Source organism: Aptenodytes forsteri, unplaced genomic scaffold, assembly GCF_000699145.1.
Source record: "Aptenodytes forsteri isolate BGI_AS27 unplaced genomic scaffold, ASM69914v1 Scaffold267, whole genome shotgun sequence".
Taxonomy (NCBI): domain Eukaryota; kingdom Metazoa; phylum Chordata; class Aves; order Sphenisciformes; family Spheniscidae; genus Aptenodytes; species Aptenodytes forsteri.
The window spans coordinates 1,659,333-1,679,431 of NW_008794173.1; the positions used below are offsets into that span (position 1 = coordinate 1,659,333).

At 42.1% G+C, this 20,099-nt stretch overlaps 1 protein-coding gene across 1 annotated transcript in view; it reads left to right on the forward strand.

The window, feature by feature from the left end:
* ITPR1 (inositol 1,4,5-trisphosphate receptor type 1) overlaps positions 1-20,099 on the forward strand; it is a 167,325-nt gene that overhangs the window by 126,253 nt on the left and 20,973 nt on the right. Inside the window, exons 42-51 of the mRNA XM_019473245.1 lie at positions 1,671-1,781; positions 3,067-3,162; positions 3,933-4,055; positions 5,058-5,162; positions 6,006-6,198; positions 9,987-10,109; positions 13,828-14,003; positions 15,269-15,433; positions 17,072-17,267; positions 18,634-18,735. Coding sequence (XP_019328790.1) covers positions 1,671-1,781; positions 3,067-3,162; positions 3,933-4,055; positions 5,058-5,162; positions 6,006-6,198; positions 9,987-10,109; positions 13,828-14,003; positions 15,269-15,433; positions 17,072-17,267; positions 18,634-18,735 — 1,390 coding nt within the window. The remainder of the gene's footprint in view (positions 1-1,670; positions 1,782-3,066; positions 3,163-3,932; positions 4,056-5,057; positions 5,163-6,005; positions 6,199-9,986; positions 10,110-13,827; positions 14,004-15,268; positions 15,434-17,071; positions 17,268-18,633; positions 18,736-20,099) is intronic.

The following is a 20,099-nucleotide window of genomic DNA, read 5'->3' on the forward strand; positions in this document are numbered from 1 at the left end:
ACCATGTTGACGTTGTTTTCAGACATAGTCTTGTGTGTAGAACCAGGTGCATGTTGCTGCCGACTGTCCGTGCGCCTGCACAGGGATGTGGCGGTGGTTCCCAATGAGCAAGGGTTACGTGTTGGTGAGGACCACCAAGTGTCTTGGGGGGGGTGGGGGTGCAGCCTCTATCCAGCTCCCCCCAAACCATACTCGCTGTCAGCAGTATGTTCTGCTCCAAGCAGGAGTAACTGTTCTAAAGCAAGCATGGTGGTTTAAGTAATCATGTTACAGGGAAGGCATAACTGAATAATGACAGTAATCCTATCGGATAAAGCAGTTACTGACCCACAGCTGGACTTGGTCTGCTCTGTGCTTTGAAGGTTGAATAATTAGTAAGGACTATGGGAAGATACTTTGTTTGCATAAGCAGGAGTTTTTAGGTGCTCAAGAATTACGGTTTGCACTGGTGGGAAGGATCAGAGGGCAGGGGCAGCTGCTCGGCCATGCATTTCCACTTCACCTTCCCATAGGTTGTACAGCCGTGTGTTAGAGCAGCATCGCCAATTAGTCAGGCCCATTTCTTCTGCCTTTGGTGTAAATGTGACTCTCGCTATACCTGTTTCAATGAGTCAAATGAAGTCTGAAAGTCTAGAGTAAACCATACTAAAGAGATAGCTACCCCAAAATAGTTTTCCAAGCTGTGGCCGCTCTGTGGCATTGACTCAACAAATAACGTGCTCAGTGTGTGTGTTAGAGAACGCATTTCCCATTGGGCTGGCATGACCTGGTAAGTCCTGTGTTCCGGGGTGGGTGCCACCCTTCTAACAAGCAAACCTCTCTGCTTACAAACATGGATATCTGCTTATTTTCTCCATTGCATACTATTTGAACCGTAGTATGGTACAGAAAGACTGGAATATGACTTTTCGAAAAGTCTTCAAGGATAATCTGTCCTTTGAAGTGCCTTTTCTTTGTGCACTCTAACATAATTTACAGCAAAGCTAAACAAAGCATAGTGGGGGTGACCAATGTTCAGATGAAATCGTATCTATGCGAGAGAATGCATGAGGCTGTACACGTCAGTTCATAACTGACAGTTTCTCTCTGTTATACGGATCGGGTGGAATAACAACCTTTAGATATAGGTATGGATCTTCACAGTGGAGCTCGACGACAGAGCAGGGCTCTGGATTTTGAAGCCAGCAAGCTATTCTCGGTTTGTATATTTTACTTATAGACCATTGTAAAAGCAGGGTTAAAGGGTAAGCAGGAAGGTTACGGAAATTCACATTCTTTGGTTAGACAGGACTGAAGTAGGTGTTGATTGGCACATCTAAAATAAAGAAAACTCTCCCTAATCTTAGTAAAACAGTGTTCTTCCTTAGCTATGTATTCAGCCTGGATGCTTTGGCGTGTAAATGCTTCGTTTATCAACTCTGTTGCTTTCTGCTTCCTGAGGCTGGGTGGTTTCAGTAGGACATGCCATGGCTGATGATATGAAAAGCTTGAAACAAAATGCCTTAATCTTTTTGTTATTCCACTGACTGGAGTTTTCTGTTCAGTTATCCATCTCAAACAGCTAACGAGGTGATGAAAGAGGCGACTGTTCTGTTCTGGCTGGGTCACCAGCCGAGGCTGCATTTTTAGTGTAGACAGTTAGTGAAGTTTGATGAATTTTCTTTGGACAGAACTGCATTGCTACTCACGAGTCCAACGGTATTGACATCATCACAGCATTAATTCTCAATGACATCAACCCTTTGGGAAAGAAGAGGATGGACCTTGTGTTGGAACTGAAGGCAAGTGAATATTTTGTGTGATCCACGTTAACAGTAAGATGAAACATAATTTTATTGTTGGAATTATGTGGGTGTTTATTATATCCCAATATTCATAAGTGCCAAAAAATTATATGCATCAGCAAGCTGGAGGCAGTGCCCAAAGATTGTCACAGGTATTTAATCTTTTGAATGATGACATGGAGCCACCAGTTTTCAGATGAGGGGGGTGCAGGCAGTCAAGATATGCTGAGGAATCCTAAAATAATTTCCTGTTAAAAATTAAAATCCGATGAAAACTTCTTTGTTGGTGGTGAGCTTTTCATATACAATAGAAGTAAAATTTCTGGTGCTACATCTAGTTTCCTAATACTTTGTTGCTGTTGTTTAATTAGTTGATGTTTAATGATCAAGAATTTCTTAGGGCTGTTCATATTAATGCTGAAATAATTAGCCCTGGTGCTGGTTCCAGAATACACTAGCAGGTTATCTTCTAGCAACAGTCATCACAGAGCACTCCTGCTTCAGCATATGTTTTAGAAATATTTCCTTTCTGACTTACTGTCCTGTCTTATAGTGCAATGTCTAGTTGCTTTCCATTGCCGACTCACACCATTATTATGGGTAATGTGAGGTTTTTTTATTATTCTAAATAAAAAAATGCTTTTAGACTCAATTAGTATTATACTTCAAAATTAAATACTTTTATTGGTTTTTATGGTCAGTTATGGTGGATTTTAATCTTAATTGTTCGTATTAAAGTAGTCTGGTGCCTTGTGGTAGTTTCCCATTTCCTCCCTCTATTTCTTGGCATGAGCAGGTCACAGAATAATTTTCAGTTAAAAGCAGCGAAGCATGTCTGTGTCTTCAGCCTTGGCTGTCCTTTGAATCAACAGTATCTTGAGTAAAGCTGAGTTGCACCGTTTTGGAGTCGAGAGCTTGTAGTAATGCTGCAGTATTTTCAAAACAAAATAATACAAGCTTGAAACCTCAGTGTTTCAGAAATCTGAACCTTAACTTGGGTTAATTTGATGGCCCCCAATAAGCAGGGTTTGGGAAATAAACTGGTAAAAAATACTACTAAGTTGCCTATCTCAATAATTAGAGGAGAGGGAGTGCTCAGCAAGGTGAGGCTGTAGGAGTCCTGCAGTAGGATGGCTGGGAGGCTCTGCCTTGCCCGTGGCTCATATTTGTAGAAACCAGGTATCTCAAGCCCTTCTGGGCAGCAAGGATGGTAGCACTCAAGCTGGGTACCCTCGTGTTTTGACTCCTGGCGGTGATTGTTGTTGTTCTTCCTTCCCTTCAGAACAATGCTTCAAAACTGCTCTTGGCGATCATGGAGAGCAGGCACGACAGCGAGAACGCGGAGAGGATCCTCTACAACATGAGGCCCAAAGAGCTGGTGAGTCCCTGGATTGCTCCGAAACACCCAACTTCCCTTCAAGCCAGGTACAGCAGCGCTGTGGAGGCTGGGGTGGGATGTGTCCACCCCAGGCGTGCTGCAAGAGGTCTGTGCATGGATCGCTGTCAACTGGAAGACCTTTCAAGGATTTGGTTGAATCAGTGCGATATCCACAGGGGATGGGTCTGTCTTGTTCCCAGGCAGCATGAGCAATTAGGGAAGCCATGCTGAATGCTACGGAGGAGGCATTCGGCATCCTGCCTAAGGCAGGGAAGAAGCATCGTCTGACGCTTTGGAATCCACATGTAGAAGCCATTTGCACAAGAGACAGAGAGAAACAAAAATTTCTTGTGACCTAAAAGCAGTTCAGTAGACTGTCGCAGGCTTTTGGGCTGGTTAATGTATTAACTGGTGAAAATACAAACAGGACATTCAAAGTACAGCTGAAACACTGTCGGCTTGTCTCAGTGCACGTAGCTATGGCAGGGGTCAGAGGTCAGAACATGATGCACCGTGCTGCGAGGGTGGCCCAGAATATATTACCTGGAGGGGAACATGAAGTTTAGCTTGTGTTCATGAGCTGGGCTGAAGGTGCTGAGTTCAGGTCTCCTGTTTTATCCTGGAAGTTGAGAAGCCCACTGGCCTTCCTCTTGAATGTATATACTCAGCTCCCTTTCACTTCTGTAAGAGTGGCAAATGTATACTGGCCTTAGCAGACTTCAGCCCTCAGCCTGAGCTGTCTCTTCATTGGCCTGTGTCTGTCTTTCTAGGTGGAAGTGATAAAGAAAGCTTATCTGCAAGGAGAAGTAGAATTTGAGGATGGAGAGAATGGGGAAGATCTTGCAGCATCTCCGAGGAACGTGGGACACAACATTTATATATTAGCTCATCAGGTAGAATTTCACCTACAGTTTTTGTAGCACCAAATGTCACAAACTGTGAATAGCAAGAGGTCTGCTTTTCCCTGAAGTTGTTTTAATGGCTCACCTCTGAGACAAACCCACTGCACGTTCTCTTTTTATCAGAGCAAATTCCAACCCTTAAAGAATCAGAAAAGAAAATTCTATAATACAAGAAAATTTTTGTAGTTTTCTTTTATAATGGGAAGCAGGCAGGCTCTTGACCAAGTTTCTGAAGACACATGATTCAAGTTCTTGGCAGCACTGGGGAGCAATGTATTATTTTTCCGCTGTATCAAAGGTTACTTTATACTCCCAAAGAAATTCTACTCACGCATCACTTAAATCGTAAGCAGAAATCTCACTCGGCTTTTATGGTTCTTGCCACATTCTCTCTATGTTGGAGCCAGTCAGGTTCGTTGTATTCATACAATGTGGTGTTTGAGAGGTAAAAGACCAAGGCGGGGGGGAATACATCTAGACCTATTTAATATATTGATGCTACATATATCACTCCATTAGAGACTTCCTGTTCCTTTAGCATCTGAGAAGAAAAACCATGATTATGCTGTAAAATTCATTTAAAGCATCCAGAAGCATTTTTGGAGCAGTGCTCTGTGCATCTGCTTTTCAATTGATGCAAATTTTCTCTTCCGTCCCTGCCTAGATACTCGTGTGATTAGCACACCTTTGAATTAGGGTGGGTGTAGAAGGATGGACCGAATGTGAATGTTCAAAAAGTTTCCCAAGTCAGGCACAGGGTGGAAGAGGAGTACAACACAGATATTAAAAAAATACATATTTGAATCATTCTGACTTGCTCCCAAAATAGAGCTGCAGGGTGTCTGGTTGGAATAGAACAAGCCTTCTGTCAACTTTGCCCTTTCTCAGCGGCTGACTGTGTCCTATTTCTTTTTTTTATGCCAAAAATCAGAAATTTAATATCATAGAGAGACATCTGGTGTCTCCCACTCCCTTTGCATTCCTTTATTTTAGTTGGCTCGTCATAACAAAGAGCTGCAGAACATGCTGAAGCCGGGAGGTCAGATAGAGGGAGACGAGGCTCTGGAGTTTTATGCCAAGCACACGGCACAGATTGAGGTAAAGGGAAACCGGTGGCTGCTGGGAGGCGTGTGGGGGGAAATGATCTGCTGCAGAAAGAGCCGCTTGGAAGAGAAACGGTGGAGTTAAAACACCGGTTACATTATACATGATATTTTGATTGAACTGACTACCTGTGTGTGGACTACCATCTTTGACATGAGGATATATGTGTACTTATTTTTTTATTTTATTTTTTGACAGCCGCTGGGGGGGAGAGCTATTTTTGAGCTGTCATGTGTGGGCTTTAAGATGGAGCTGAGCAGAGCTCTGTTGGCAGGAGGAAGTGTAACTTCACTTCTGTTACATTTTGGCCGGTACTATTGCTGAATCCATAAAGTTAGCGATAGCTTTTGCCATTCTTTCTGTATTAAAATGACATTTTGGCCTGATGCACAATCTAAGATGCTTTTTAAAAGTAAAACCTGCACAAACATGGAGACTCGTTCACAAAACTCTCTAATAAGCAATATAAATGTAACTCTTATTCCTCACACTTGCCTGTGTGATGTGTGGCTAAAATTTGCTAAGATTCTTGAATTGGGCAACCAGATTGCTCTGAAATTCAGCACAGCTTTGGTGCGGGATTCACTGGGCCCCTTGGAAATCCCAGCTAAGTATTGCCAGGATAAGACCACAGCATAGAAATTATCAGTCTTGGAGCTAAATGTAGGCCTGCTTTGAAAGGTAAATTAAGTGAAGTCTCTACCAAGCTGCTGTTCTACAAGACGTGTCCAAGTTTCTACATGTAGTTAGTTTGAAAGGTGGAGGGGGCGAAGCAGACAAACCAAGAAATAAAAGCATTTAATAACTAGGAAGAACTCTAATGAGGCTGCCGTTCAGATTGTCAGGTCGGACCGTACCATGGAGCAAATAGTCTTCCCTGTGCCCAGTATCTGTGAGTTCCTCACAAAGGAGTCCAAGCTGCGGATATATTATACCACGGAGAGGGATGAACAAGGCAGCAAGATCAATGACTTCTTCATGAAATCAGAAGACCTCTTTAACGAGATGAACTGGCAAAAGAAATTGCGAGGTAGGTTGCTGTTGCCAGTGTGGTTGTGTGGAGCTTTACCAGCAGAGCACTGAGGTCTGGTTTTCGGAGTTTGAAACGTTGACTCGGTAGCAGATGGTTCCCCAGTGTGGCAGCAACCTTGATAATTGTTTGAAAGAGTCTGCTCCTCTGCACGATGGCAACATGTTGTAATGAAGTCAAGCTTAATGCAAGAGCAATATGGACCAACTGGAGGGGATCCAGGGGAGAGTGGTAAGAAGGATCACAGGTCGTCTTTTTTAAGATCCAACAGGAAGGAACAAATCTGTGGAGGCTTAGCTTAAACAAGAAGGCATTTGGTCGCAGGGAGAAATGGAGAGGGCACAGCTGAAGAAAGCAGTGGTCTGTTCTCCTTCCCTGCCCTGGATACACAAAGCAGTTCCCTTGCATCGCAAGGAGGAGTAAGGCTGGGTAATGCAGCATGGACTTACAGCATCCCCAGCAGTGGAGGTGTTTAAGAACATGTTAAACATGCATTTTCCAGTAATGGTAAAAGTAGAATTCACTCTTCCTTTGGGCAAGGAATAGACTGGCAGACATGCCAACTAAGTCCCTTCCAGCCTTGTGATGCTGAAATATCTGAAAACAAGCATTTTCAAGCACTGCTTTTCCCTCTGAAGTTCCCACTGGCAACTAGGAAAACTTTCAAAATTCTATTTTAATTCATACGGTGTCACCACTTCCCCCGGTAAACTTTCGAACTCATTTGCTTAAAATTATTAAAAAAAAACCCTAAACATCTTGTTTTGCTAAAGGAGAAACGTTGCACATGAGGCTCGGTTTCAGTGGGCAGTGATGAGTGGTTAGAATTTACCAACAATGACCCTCTGAAATGTGAGAGAGAGAGCAGTTATTTCCTGCTCAAGTCAATGTCTGCCATCTGATACCGCTGTTGTTCCCCATGCTTGAATCAGCTAAACTCCAGTTATTAGCGCAAGAGCGCAGACTGGTCCAGAACCGCCTCCTAGAGCAAATGTCAGAGTGGACTTCTGTACAGCTGCGTGCTGCTGTCAGCTACCGAAACCTGCCTGCAGTGCCAGGCAATCCAGACCAGCGTGCTTAGCAAAGGTTTTCCCCCTGACAGAGACCTTGCTGGTACTCGGTCGGCGTTGCGTATCATAGGAAAAAATTAGGTGAGAAGGGACCTCTTGACTTTTCTCATTGCGAAAATTATTTTTTATAAAATTATTTCCCTTGTTGCAACCTCTGATGATTGCATTTTGCCCTTTCACTGTGCACCTCCAAGAAGAGCCTGGACTCTTTCCAGTTTGTTTTTAGGATGCATATGCACAGTTCACACTAGAGCTGATGATGTGTTGCACATTTGATAACAGAAACTCAATATTTGCTTCTGATTGTTGGGAGGGGGGTGTGTGTGTATGTATATAACATTAATAAATCTTTTAACAGAGAAAAGCAATTGTAATCGTATTACTTAAAATTATCAGTCAGGTACAGATAAGACCGCCTGAATCTTCGTCAGCTCTACTGAAATATTTTTCATGTGTATGAATACTAAATAGAGCGGAGCTATTTCCACTGAACAATGGATTAGTACTTCTGACAGCATTAAAATTCACAGAAAGCTGCTTCCTAAAATGACTTCTAAGAACTCTACAAGAATATGGGAGAATTTGACATCCTAAACAAATGGGCAACTTTCTTTGACAGCATCTATATATTCTGTTAGATTTTGTTGTTTGAGTAACTTAAATTGTCTTTGAGGCTATCTCCAGGCAAGCTGTGAAGACATCCGTAATTATCAACAGACCACAAATTGACCAAGATCCACCTGCAGAAGTGGAGAATATTTTTTTCTTTAAGAAACTGGAATCACTTAGTCTGTCTCCTAACATTCTGGTCTTGTTTGGCCCCTAAGTGGTATTCTACGTTTATACAATTGTTTCTCACATCTTAAATAACAGGTTTGTGTTTTTGAGACATGACCGGCTGGCAGTGCTCTGTGCTGCGCTCATGTGATACCACTTACAGTTCATTCAAACCTGAGAAAGACTTTTTAAAAAAGTTGAGAAAGACCCGTGTACTTCCCCCTTCAGCTCATGGTGCTGGCTCATAATCTGAGCACCATAAATCTCCTAAGGTCTTAATTAAGAATTCAAATGAGCCTGCTGAAACCAGGCAGAAGTGCTACACAGGGCAGATAGTCTGTGCCCATCCCGAAATGAAGGTTTAAAGTAAAACCTGAACTTTATAATGACCCTTCGCATGACCATTTCATACAAATGAATTCAACCTGCTTACAAATTCTTCTAGTAAAAATGAAATTGAGAACAGAAATAATACAGAAATCTATGCCTCATATATTCGAAACGTTGCTACATCACATTTCAGTGAGGCTTAACGTGTGCCTGGCTAATTAGGTGCAGTGAAGCTTGTATTCTTACAGTGATGGCGTACCTTTTTGTAGTCCTTTCCTTTGCATTCAGCTGTTCAATACATTTGCTTTTTATGTGCATTTCAACTCGGTATAATGAGGCATTGTATAATTCTTTTAAACCCCCCCCTTTTTTTTTTTGCTTAGGATGCTAGAAGAGGTGATTTGCTGAAGAGAGGTGGTGGCTACTATGAGGCTCAGACTTTAACTTACTCTTCTTTTCAGCCCCAGAGTTTGCATTTTCATCTTTTCCCTAAATTTCACTATGAGCAGCTTCTCCTTTGCTCTCTGATATCCGTACACGTTACCTCCTTCCAACAGGGAAAAACATTAGTTCTTTCCCTTCTTTGAGAGCATTTTTAATAGACTTTTTTTTTGCCACTCTAGATTTCAGCAGTACACAATTTGCTGTACAATAAGCCTGCAGGAGCTAAAATCAGGGGGATTTTGCCTTGATGCAGAGAGAATTACTGTAAGGCAGCTTCTTAGCTGTCCTTGTCATCTTCTGGTCCACGACCACTTCAGAAAACGAATCCTCCTGCTTTCTGTGCCTCTCGATTCTTGCTGCAGAGATTATTAAAATCAGGAGTCTTTTTAAAAAGTATTTCTATGTAGTGTTAAGAATTTAAAATGTGCAGCTGTTTAACTGTACACTTAGCTCTGTGCAGATGTGCTTGTGTCCTTTGCCCACAGGGCAGAGGGAAGGCCGGCCGAACTTCAGCTCGGTTATTACTCTGGGGCTTTATTGGTCTATTGTCAGCTTGAAGTAAAGTTGTCTTACTGGCTTGGCAACTAGTCCTAAACACTTTAGCTTTATTGTTATGTGGGTACGCTGCATTTTGTGTCTCAGTTGTCCACCCTTGCACTGTCTTCGCTGCGTGTTTTTTTTTCTGGCTTGCTGCCACGGAAGGGAAGTTTGAGGGCGGGCAGTATCTCTGTAGGTGAGCTGCTGGCAGCAGCAGCAGCATAACCGGGAGGGATGGGGCTGAATCTCACCATTGATAACATGTGCAAATTTTCTTCCTCCTAACTGTTCTTTATGTGACTCTGAGTACAAAATATATGGGAAACCTGAAGTCCTTGACCTCTGGCATTTCTGAACTCGTTCTCATGCTGCTGCTAAATCATGTTTGAAAATATGTTCCTTTTTAACTTGAGTCCTTTGCCTTAAAGTACTATCTAGGAAACTGGAAGTACCCCAAAGATAAAGAGTAATCAAATAAACTTCAGAATAAGCCATGAATATTACTACTGTTGATGCCGTGCTTTTGGGCAAACTGAAAATAAACTAAGTTTTGGTGGAGATTAATTTTTTTATATAGACCTCTTATTTTTTAAATGCTCCATTAAAAAGAATTCTTTTTCTCTTTTGCAGCTCAACCTTTCCTATACTGGTGTGCTCGCAACATGTCCTTCTGGAGCAGTATTTCCTTTAACCTGGCTGTCCTTATGAACCTGCTCGTAGCATTTTTCTATCCATTCAAAGGAATTCGAGGAGGTACCAATATTTAACATACAAAAATATGTGAACAAATAAGGTATAATGAGCCAAATTCTGCCCCCCACTTGTGTCTATGCATCCCTGTTTACTTCAGTGGGGATAGGAGAACAGAAATTGGCTTTTATTAATTGCCTTGATTTAAATTGTGCTGTTCTCTGACTTGCTTTTTCTTGAGGCATTTGTAAGGAAAATGTAGAGCCATGCTTTTTCCTAGGGGAAAAAATTATCAAAGACAGGCATCCACCTTTAATTACTTCACTGTTCTACTTTTTTTTAAAGTTCTGTAATTAAGTATTGAACTGAAAATATGAGAAATGTAAATTTTTGGTTTTCCTTGAGCTTGCATTTTATTAATGCCATTTTCCATAAAACTTCCGTGGTAACGTAGCACTTCAGGAGGCCTCTGAGTGTTGGGGTTGGGTGAGTGAGATTACCCTGCACTGGCAGGTGAGGCGTACGGGAGCCGAGCGACCTGCCTCGTGCCATTAGAAATGCAGAAAAAGAGCCCATCTCCCCTCTGTTACTGTCTCTCCTAGGAGTCCCTTACCCCTGCGAGCACTTAGAGCAGAGATTGCCCTAGGGAGCAAGGAGGAGCGTGCCAGCCATGGCCCCTGGCTCGGAAGCAAGGGGAACCTTGCTGCTCAGGTTCCTTGCCAGCAGCGGGTAGCAGCTGGGCTTGCTATCATTTCTAACATAAAGTATGGGTTAACATGTGCGGTTCATCTGGGATTGCACAATCTTGCTGTAATAGGTCTCACGGAAGTCGCTTTTGATCCAAACAGTGGGTTTGTGCGACAGTGGTGGTTCTTAGAGCCAATTCAGTAAATACTCCCAGTGGAGTCCTGATGAGATTCAGCTGCTCTTCCTTAGATCCAGCCTCTCCCAAGAGATGCACCACAGGGCAGGTCAAGGGGTGGATTCATGTCAGCAAGAATCAGGAAGTCTGTAGAAATATTCTTGTGAATGCCTCTGTCATGTTTATCACTTGCAAAGCTGGTGTAAAGGAAATACCTAGGAAATACCTTTGCCACGTCTGTGTCAACTGGAGTAAACAAGGACCCCAGCAGTAAAACCTCCTCCTGGAGAGGGTGATTCATGTTCAAGCCTTCACTTCCCTTTGAGATTCATAACGCAACAGGGCCAGTTAGATGCTTATCTCTTCCTATTGAACTTCCCTCTGCATCTTTCTCCAGTTCATTGCTAACTACAGAACCCAAAGACAGTGCAGCTCGAAGATAGCAGTAGCCTGATCATAACGAAATTATCAGCTGAGCTCTGTGGGTGCGGCATAAAAGCCGCTGTTACACTTTTTGCAGCTCACCAGTTAATTTAGATTGAGGAGAGCTGTAGTTTTGTCCAAGTAATGTTTGATAGCAGCTTATGGTCGCAGTGGGCATGGAGAACTTGCGTTTAGAGGTTCTGCATCCTGATAAAGCCTGTGAGAAGGTACAGGATATTTTAGACCAAAATCTGGTGTTCCTGAGAGAGGGGGAAGAGTTACAGTTACCTTCTGCAACATCAGGCTGTGGTTTCGGCTGCTGTACCTCTGCAGGGCACCCTGTGACAGCAGACCGTGGGGCAACCCGGATCCTGTTCTGGCCAGCCGTTGGTTGAAAGGTTTTAACAATCATGAAGAGCAACTGAATTTTCTGTCTCTAGTTTCAAAGATTGCAAGTTAAAATTTAGAAGTCTGTATTTATGGCTGCTAGGAAAGCTGGTAATTAGACGAGTTCATTGAGATTACAAGTTGCAAGACTTGGGGGGGGGGGGGGCACTTTTGGAATTTTGACAATGCCCTACCCTGCATATTTGAAATACTTTATTTATCAGGTAACATTTTGATAAAATCTCTTCCTCTATTAGTTACAATCAAAAATGTAAAATAAACAAACACATGTGTATTTTATATTTAGCTTAAAAAAAAAAAAAAAGACTTCAAAACAGACTGTTTGGGGGAAGTTGTTAGTGTCTTGAATTGCTCAGACATGGTGAACTGAGCAGCTGATTAGCATCTGACTGTAGTAGAAGCAGTAAAACTTCTGACTTGAGGAGCAGAAACAAAACTGGATGCCTGGAATTTGGTACTGGAACGGTGAGAATTCCAGAGAGAGGGAGAGCTTCCTACCGGGTCCTCCCGGTTACACGCTCCTCCTGCCAGCAGTCATGTAATGGGCTCCATGTGCTCACAGCAAGGCTTTGATGTTAGGTTGGGAGCAGACAGCTGATGTCAAGTGACCACTGGCTTGGTGAGCTTCATTCGCCAAGGGCAAAGACACCGCTCCCGGTTTGCTCCCAGTCTCTCTCCGTCCCTAGGAAGGAGAGACAAGCCCGGAGCACCACTCTTTCCTGCGAGTACTCACCTGACCCGGGTCCCACTAAGGTCTTTGTATGTCATGGCATTGCACTCCTCGTGCTGATGAGCAGCCTGTAGTGTCGGGCCTTTCCAAGGTGGGTGTTACAGGCAACAGTTGAGGACTTCATTAACTAGTTATTTTTGCAGGCCTGCTGGGAACTGCTGGAACTTGTGAAAGCAAATATATTCATGTGCCGTGGATGGCTTTGTAATAGCTGGGATGTTCAGACACCTGTGCAGGTGCAGGCAGGATCCTTCAGGATCTGCCTCTCACAGCCATTCCCAAGTCACTCCTAAATGAGCTTCTGCACATTTTTTTTCTCTCTCCCCTCTCTGTGCTCTTTATCATTCCCACGCAGGTGACTCTGCTTCAAGCTCTGCACCTTTTGCTGTTTGACAGCTCAAGTAGCTGTGGCTGTGTTGCTCTGGGATCCCAAACTCCCTTCAGACAGCGGAAACATCTGTTCAACTTTACGCTTATTAAGTTTTAATTTCCATCTATTCTCTGCTGTCTTTATTAATCTACAGTGATTTGGAACAAAATTAAATGGCTGCTCGTGGTAGTCAGATGAGACTAATATTTCCTAAGCCTTCTGAGTTTGGGCAGGGGGGAGAAAAAAAGCCCTCAGTGAATATCTTGCCAGTAAGACGCAGCAGTCCTCTGAGTACGTTCTTGCAGAAGGGCTTCAGAGTGCTGTGAAATTCGAGGGGTCTGTTGAGGTACCAGTTGCTTGAAGAAAAGCATTTTTTTATGTCAGTTTTAAGAAAAAGATGTCTTTTATATTCTGCCTAAACCCAGGGTAAACGGTATTTTCGGCGGAGTATTTTTTTATGGCTCTTTCAGAGAAGTGTATTTTTAGCAACACGGGCTGATGTTATGTAAGCAGACAGTCTTATGGGACAGTCTAAATAGAACCAGAAATAGCAAGAGATGACAAAAACTGGTACAAGGTTTTTGACCAAAAGCATAATAAGAGAATCTGCTGTGAATCTGGACCTGGAGGAGTATGTTGTCTGTCCTCACCTACCCATTCAGTGCCTCTACAGAACGCATTAGCAAAATGCCTCTCCTTTTCAGCATTCAAGGTGCATAAGTAGTGAACACTAAAATGAAGGATTCTATAATACTGGTACTTATCATTTACATAATGCTTTAGTAACAAGTTTGTAATTAAAATCTGCTGAAGGCATTGGGCTCAGATGTTCCACTTACCGCTTTGAAATCGGTAATGTCCAAACATGAGGCTTAATGATACTCCACCAAAGAGAAGATAAAATGGCATTTATTTGGTTATTTTGGTTTGGTTTTTTTTGGTTATACAAAGTATTGAAATGGGTTTTGTTTTTTCCTCTTCACCCTAGGTACGCTGGAGCCCCACCTGTCAGGCTTGCTGTGGACAGCTATGCTGATATCTCTGGCTATCGTCATAGCTCTTCCTAAGCCCCACGGCATCCGAGCCTTAATCGCTTCTACAATATTACGACTAATATTTTCAGTTGGTTTACAACCTACTTTATTTCTTCTGGGTGCATTCAACGTAAGTATCGAGTGGGCTTTTTTGAAGTTCTCTTGCATCTTATATAAGGGTTTCTTACCTGCTCGTGAACATGTCAGGCAAAAATAGCCTGGGACATTGTAGTGGAACTGGTGGAGGAGTAGTTCCTTCTTTGGACTGTTTCTAGCAGAAGTGCTTTGCTGCTGTTCATTTAATCCTGGTTCCCCAGGCTGGAGACCTCTAAGGTTTTGCTCAGTTTTGCCACAGTCTAGAAACAGCTCCCACCCCAGCTATAAATGCAGAGAAGTCTCTGTGACCCTAAAGTACACAGTTATTCGCTCAAACCTGTCTCCCCTTCAGTGACTAAGCTACAGTATTTTCGGGGTTGTGTAAGATTCACTAAACAATGCGTTTCCCAAATGTCTGTCTGCAGTCTACCTGCCAGCCAAAAGCTGACACTAAGCAGTTTTGCTACAGTAATGTGTGGACTGAGCATGAAAGCTGAGCCACCAGAGAACTTCATTAACGCTCAAACCCGGATACTTGTGGTCTCTTGTGGCAAGTAAGCCCAAAGTGTTTCTCTCTGAGTCAGCAGGAGCTGTGCAAAGACGCGTCTTCTCAAAGTCCTTGTGTTTATTACGAAGTGCCCAGCTTTCAAGTGCATCATTTAATAGCACTCCTTGTCTTCAAAATACGTCACTGAGTCAGAGTTGCATTGTGAGGGTTGTTATTGTTGGTAATTGTAGCATTTCACTGGTTCCAGGTAAATTGAAGGCAACTTTCCTTCTGGTGTTGATGGCTGGTGCTACACAGGAGGATTACTTGGGTGCATGATCGAGAGTGAATTGCTGAGGGAATCTGGAGCACTTGCTTCTTAGCAAGCAATAGGGGGTGTTTTGGAAACGTAAGGGATGCTGTAGGCTAGAGAGTTGCTTGACTGCAGAAAGTGCCATGCTTAGAACAGGGTGGGGTTTTTTTTAGGAAGGTTTACCTCTCACACCAGGGAGTGTTTTTACTTTCTTCTTTACATCTTAGTCTTGATGCCCTTCGACAACAAGCTGGAGACAGGAGTCAGTGCACCTGTTTTATTAGACGTGCAGTTTTAGTTTTGGCTCACTGTCTCAGCTGTGCAGAAAACGCAACAGAAAGCAGGTTTTGACTGATGTGTAAAATGCTGTCGTGTAACAGACAATTCAGCACGGTTGTTGGTATCATCATAGAGCCAAGTTATCTCCAAGCTTTGAAAAATTGCCTTTATTTCCTGAAAGCCACGTGTTGTAACTAATTTGTGATTAATTTTTCCCTAGGTTTGTAATAAAATCATTTTTCTGATGAGTTTTGTGGGTAACTGTGGAACCTTCACTAGAGGATACAAGGCAATGATCATGGATGTAGAGTTTCTTTATCACCTGCTGTACCTTCTGATTTGCGCTCTGGGGCTCTTCGTACATGAATTCTTTTATAGTTTGTTGGTAGGTATTCACTTTGCCCTCAGAATGTTTTTCTGTCTATGTGTTTGCTAAGTCCCACCTCGGGCATATCTAGATGTGTCATACACCACTTGCTTTCTGTTTTACTACTGGGAAACTGTTGTACAGGCACTCTTTTGAGAACCGCACGCTGGAGATTTTGCTTGGGAGAAGTTACGGTGGGAGGCTACGGGACTCCTGCCACAGCTCTTCTTCCTGGTTTGTATGGACAAGCGGAGACCTTTTTATTCTTCTCAAGTATATTATACAAGATGTGCTTAAAGTTAAATTTAGTTAAAATTGCTCGTTACAGTAAATGTGTATGCAGTTGCAATGAAGGTTTTTAGCATTTCTCTCTGTTACTCCTGTTCTCGACTTCTAAGGTACAGGTTTTCTAGATTACATGTATTGCTTGTGACCCTGCTCTGACTTCCAAGATAAAACAATTTACAATTACAAGTAATATCAATACCTGGTGAAGGTTTAAGCCTTCTTAAGGTCATATAAGCTCTTACATGAGGGGGGAAAAAAAATCATTGAAAAATCTAGCCATAGAAATGTTAGCTGAACAGTAGGCACTTTTGGAGTTACCATGCTATGAGTAAGAGGCACGCAGTCTTTAAGATGGTTTACTCTGTTACTGTCAGTAACTATAACATAGTGTCCATGCTTTTTGAGTAGTTGGTTAATTTGGAGTGTCTCCTTAGCTGTAGCTAGACTCCAGACCTCACATGACTGACACGGATGCCTGGCATACGTGTCTCTTCTGTTTTGGGGTGGAATTCATCTTGCACAGCACGATACTTATAAGAATAAGCACTGAAGGAGTATATATCTAGTGTTGGTGGAGAAAATGTGTCACTTTTAAAGCAAACCTTAAATCCCATTCACAACACACTATTTTTGTCCCTTTGTTTGATGCTTACTACATCCTCTGGTAACTGAATGGGTTATTTTCTGTTTTCATGTAGGTCCAATTTAACAAATACCTGTCCTCTCGCTGTCAACCAGCATAGCCAGCAACCTGTGTGGGCTGTGCTGGTGAATTGTCATAGACCCAGAGGAGTGAAAAATGAAGGAAACATGTAAAGAAATTTAAACAAAGAATTTGGGCACAAATACTGCTCGTTTAATTATACACTCAATAAACTAAGACTTAAAGGGAATAGCTAATTGCATTTTGAAATGAGCTATTTTGAGATTGATACAACAGTATGTGTTAGCAGCTTTATGTTTAAAGCACACATTGTACATCTAGCACTTAAGCAAGAATACCTGCCCTCACACCAGGTAGGGACTTCTTCCCGAGCTGCTGCTCAGGACTGGAGTTCGTGAAGCTCAGATGAAGAGGAGGGTACAGCTGCCTCTATTCTTCATGTTTCAAAGTGGATAGCACGAGACTGGTACGGTGGGGGTGAGGGACCCCATCTCCCTTGCCTCCTGCTATATTTTTCTTCGCTAGTATGTTAAATTTCAGATAACTGTAAAAAGGCAGAAAAAAAAAGTGCTTTAAATGCTCTTTAAAACATCAGATTGGTATTGTTAACATGCTGCCCCGGGTTATGCAACACGTAGCATGCCACCAGTGGTATTGGTAGTACATGTGAGAAACAGCCTTTGCTTTTGTTTGTTGTCCTCCAGCTCTTTGACTTGGTGTACCGAGAAGAGACCTTGCTGAACGTCATCAAGAGCGTCACTCGCAATGGGCGTTCCATCATCCTGACTGCTGTTCTCGCTCTCATCTTGGTCTACCTGTTCTCCATAGTGGGGTACCTCTTCTTCAAAGATGACTTTATCCTGGAAGTAGACAAGCTCCCTAACGAAACGTTACTGCCAGGTTGGTACCGGCAACTCATTTCGACGGTTTGTGTTGAAGAAAGTAATGGGCTTTTGTTCCCTGGGGCATGCTGAGTGTCTTCCACCTTTTGCAAGACATAATGATTACCTCACCAGTTTGACAATTTGTTTCTTAAAAGGGACGCTATTTAAATAGAAAATAAAATTTTAAAAAAAACAAACTGACTGGGGCAAACAGATACCCCAGTATTTTTACAAAACGCTGCAATCTGCTGCAGCACAAAGAGGGATGGGGAGGAGGAACCCCTGGAGATAGCACTTGGGCTCTTCTGCACACAGTTGAGATCTCTCCCCTCACTGTTTGCTAAAACAGTTGAGATTATCTAATTCAGCTACACCTACTCCCTCCCCCAGTTTAATTACAAACAGACTTTAGGTAGGCCATCGTGGAGAAGGCTCTGCACTGGGAGAATTCAGTTCTGCCTCGGTTTGCCAGATAGTAAATGCTTATATTGGCCTTTAATGGTGCGGTTTAGTTTCAACATAACAAATTAATATTTTATCTGAAATAACAAACTGAGTATAAACAAAGGGCATCAAAGGGCATCAAAGAGATGCTCTGTGAAGTAGAGGTTTATCTCTCTAACTCTGGTTTGTTCATAGTTTTTATAGACTGTGTTAACCTCCCTCAAATACTTGCTACAGTTTAAACTCCATAGCTGACTTCTCTGTGCTGACCTCAGATTGGTTATTTTAAGTTAAAAGTTGGGGTTTTTTCCACCCTGCAGCATCAAGCAACTAACTCAGTGGGGAGGAAGCACAGAAATTAAATTTGTTAGAGGAGAGGTTTGGGGTTTGTCTTGTTCTGTCTTTTTTTTTTTTTTCCCCCTCTGACACTTGAGCTATTCAGACAAGTATTATTTGACATTCCCACTATTTTTTCTAATTTTACTGCCAGCCCTGTGAGAGACCCAAACCTCACTGACCCTGTTATTTCATGTTTCCATGTGGCTGGAGAAATGCCAAAGACACATTACTGTGTGGCAGTAGGTTTGTTTTGATTCTTGCGAGGCACATTTTCAAGGCACCTTGAGAATTCACTGTGCACTAGAACATAGTATTTTCAGAACAATTTCAATTACTCTCTCAACTTTGGAGCTGATGCAAAATAAATGCGCAACTTTGGTCTTTAATTCATAGAAATAAGAAGAATTTTATGTTTGAATTTAAAATCAATGAATATGTAAATTGGAAAGCCCTTCTAAACTCTAGGATAATATACTATTCTAAATCTGCCTAGTAATTGCACAATTAATATGATGGGGTACTTTAACATCTGAGAAGTAATCTTGCAAAACATACAAAACGTTAAACTATCCATTTGATTCATCACCTTCTGTTTTTAGATCGCACAGAACCAGGTGAGACCATGACTGGAGAGTTTCTCTATTCAGATGTATGCAAAGCAGGTAGCAGTGAAAACTGTTCTTCAATCATTCCTTCAGACCGTAAGTATCTGCTGTTGAATTCATAACTCGCACCCTGAGTTTTCACACCTTTTCTAGTTAAGCACCTTAAATGAAAAAAATAATAATTTCTTAAAAATCCTATGTAATAAATTTGGGAACAAGGCTATCATGAGACTATCTAACTTGAAAAAGGATTAATTTAGGCCAACAGCATAAATGACATTTGTTACATGAAGTGATTAAACTAGAGAAACTTAGAACTAAACCGTACTTTGATACAAGTCATATTGTTTAATTTATAAGGAAGTGATGCAGTTTGCCTCTTTGCAAAGTTTATTATTTTAAAACATTAGGCTATTAAATGTGATCTCAGAGGATAATACCTTGTGAAATATGGAGCAGAACATCGTTTATTGACAGCATTATTCTATTTAGCTAACTAAGGAAACTTTTTAATATCATGGCAGGAAGTACTCAATGGATTAAGTAGACAGGGTAGGTTTGGGGGCTTTTGAGATCAAAGAAGTGCATGTGAGATATTACTCGTAGCATAATCGCCAGCCTCAGATTGCGTACTGAAATATTTCAGTTTTGTTTTCTAGAAAATGTAATTTACTTCTTGGAGATTTATGATGCTGGCTGTGAGAGCCAGACAGAACATCACTGTTTCTCTTAGAAGTGGAGCTCTTATATGGTCAAATGTTTCAAAGGTCGATAATGGCCACGAGCCCATGCTCGCAAGAGGAGATGGCTCTGTTTTGCTCAAGTGTCCTCTTTGACAAACTAAGATTCAACATTGATACAAGAATAGCTGCTTTATTCTGCTCTAGTAGGAGTGTGCTGCTTTGTCTTAATACACTCTGACTGCAGAAAGGAAAACTCCAGAGATGTTTTTATATCATAAATAATCAACCTGATATCAGGGTCTTATGTGGCCAGGGATATTAATGATGCCCAAATCTTTGGCCATTTCTCTGCCACCTTGGGTTTTGGCTATTTCTGGATGGCACGGGGCCTTTCTAAGGCTGTCTGTGGGAAGGTGGGATCCGCTCATGAGCATTTTTATGATGAAATGAAAGTCATGAGACTTTAATCGGTACAGGGAGAGTATATGAGATTAGGTAATTAATTCTAGAAGTTCTGCAACTGAAACAGTGAAGTTGGAGGCTTCAGCCAAATGAAGAGAGGGTCAAAAAAAGTATGTTACTTTTTTAGTAAAATGCTGTTTCCATAAGCAGTGATATTTTAGCCATTTGAAAAATACAAGTCGAAGTTGCCATTTTGAGTGCAGCCCAAAGGCTGTGCAATCTGTTAGGCACCAAGGGAGAGTGTAAGAGGCAACACTTTGTCCTCTGAGCTGTCAAAAAGCTATGATTCTGTATAAACAGGCATCTGGTGATCTG